The sequence below is a fragment of the Henckelia pumila genome, chromosome 3, assembly GCF_033568475.1.
Source record: "Henckelia pumila isolate YLH828 chromosome 3, ASM3356847v2, whole genome shotgun sequence".
Classification (NCBI taxonomy): Eukaryota; Viridiplantae; Streptophyta; class Magnoliopsida; order Lamiales; family Gesneriaceae; genus Henckelia; species Henckelia pumila.
Window position 1 is genome coordinate 10,594,209 of NC_133122.1, and position 1,597 is coordinate 10,595,805.

At 30.5% G+C, this 1,597-nt stretch overlaps 1 protein-coding gene across 1 annotated transcript; it reads left to right on the forward strand.

The window, feature by feature from the left end:
* On the forward strand, nucleotides 1–1,134 carry LOC140888085 (uncharacterized). Its single transcript, XM_073295761.1, has 2 exons — nucleotides 1–360; nucleotides 640–1,134. Exons 1-2 carry the CDS (start codon nucleotides 1–3, stop codon nucleotides 1,132–1,134), a joined length of 855 nt encoding a protein of 284 aa, XP_073151862.1.
* Nucleotides 1,135–1,597: the final 463 nt, after the last annotated feature.

Genomic DNA, 1,597 nt, shown 5'->3' on the forward strand with positions numbered 1-1,597 from the left:
ATGGAAGATTCCAAGATTGTTTGTGAAAGAATGAAAGGTAAGAAAAATGAAAAGAGTAGGAGAATGTGGAGTATCAAAGAAGAGGAGGCACTTCTTTCAGCGTTGAAAGATCTTGTGAACAAAGGATGGAAGAGTGAAAATGGATTTCGCAATGGTTATTTGATTGTGCTTGAGGATTCAATGAAAAATGCTTTTCCAGGTACTGATATACGCGGCACGCCGCATACAAACTCCAAAATTCATGTTTGGAAAAAGAATTATGGTTCTTTGTTCAGTATACTTTCAACTAGTGGAATAGGTTGGAATGACACTGATAAGATGATAGATGCACCAGATGAAGAGTGGGCAACACTAGTGAAGGTATATTTTATTTAATACAGATTGCACACCATTTTTCGATTTGAATTCGAATTTATTATTTTATTTCATATTAATTTATGTTTTAACATGCGATATTTTAATTATTGATTAAATAAGAAGAATAATTTTGGACAGTTGATGATGAGAAGTAATGGTAGTTACTCCCTCCTATAATTCTTTATATTATGCTATTTTTTAATTTGTGATGTTATCCAGAGTGATCCAAACGCAAAGCATATGAGAAATAAGTCATGGCCCTTTTATGATGATTGATGTGAGATATTTGGAAAATATCGTGCTACTGGTCATAATGCTGAAGGATTTGTTGATGCGGTACAAGATGTTTTGACTCAAACTCAAACAAGCAACGAGAATTATATTGATTTAGGGCTGAACGATATACCATGCTCAGATTTTGAAGATGATGTGAATTCAAGATCAACAAAAAAGCCTACTAGGGAGTCCTCTATCAAAAAAATATCAAAAAAAAGGAAGAGCATGGATGATAGTGGCAATCTAAATGAAGTAATGAAACAATTTTCCGAAAAGACGGATGCAAGACTTGGGGAAATTACTAAATGTTTGATGAATGCATTTGACACTACCGAAGCTACTAATGACGTCTTTCAGGTATTAGATTGTTTTGAATGGTTGACCATGGAGGCCAAGGTTTTTGCAGCAAAGAAACTGGTAAATAATCCACAAGAGTTGAAACTCTTCTTCAAACTTCCTGATGATGCAAAGGCCATTTTCATTAAAATGTTGTTGCCTTGAAAGAATGGTGAAACAGTGTGTCTATGGTATTATGGATTTGTTATTGTTATTTTGCATGCTACATATTTTGGATTCATTATTTTTATGCTTTTTTATAACTCTATCTTTGGATTTTGTTTATGGATATTAATAGCATGTTATGTTTTTTTTATCTATAAGATATTCATAGTTGTACAAGTTTTTTTTATGCAATTTTAAGTTTCAAAATTAAATACAAACTTATTGTAATTATGGTTAGAAATTTATTTTTGTTTCTTGAATACCATAATTTATCGTATTATCATATTCATATGGTAAATATTTTGAATTGTATTTGATGTATAATATATCATCTTACTTGTCGTCGTTCATGAGAGGAAAATTTTTTTTCCTTCAATTTATCAATTTTATGTAACTATGAAAAATACATTTTTTCATACCCAATAATTTTTTTAAATGAAAATGTCTCACATATGAATCAATA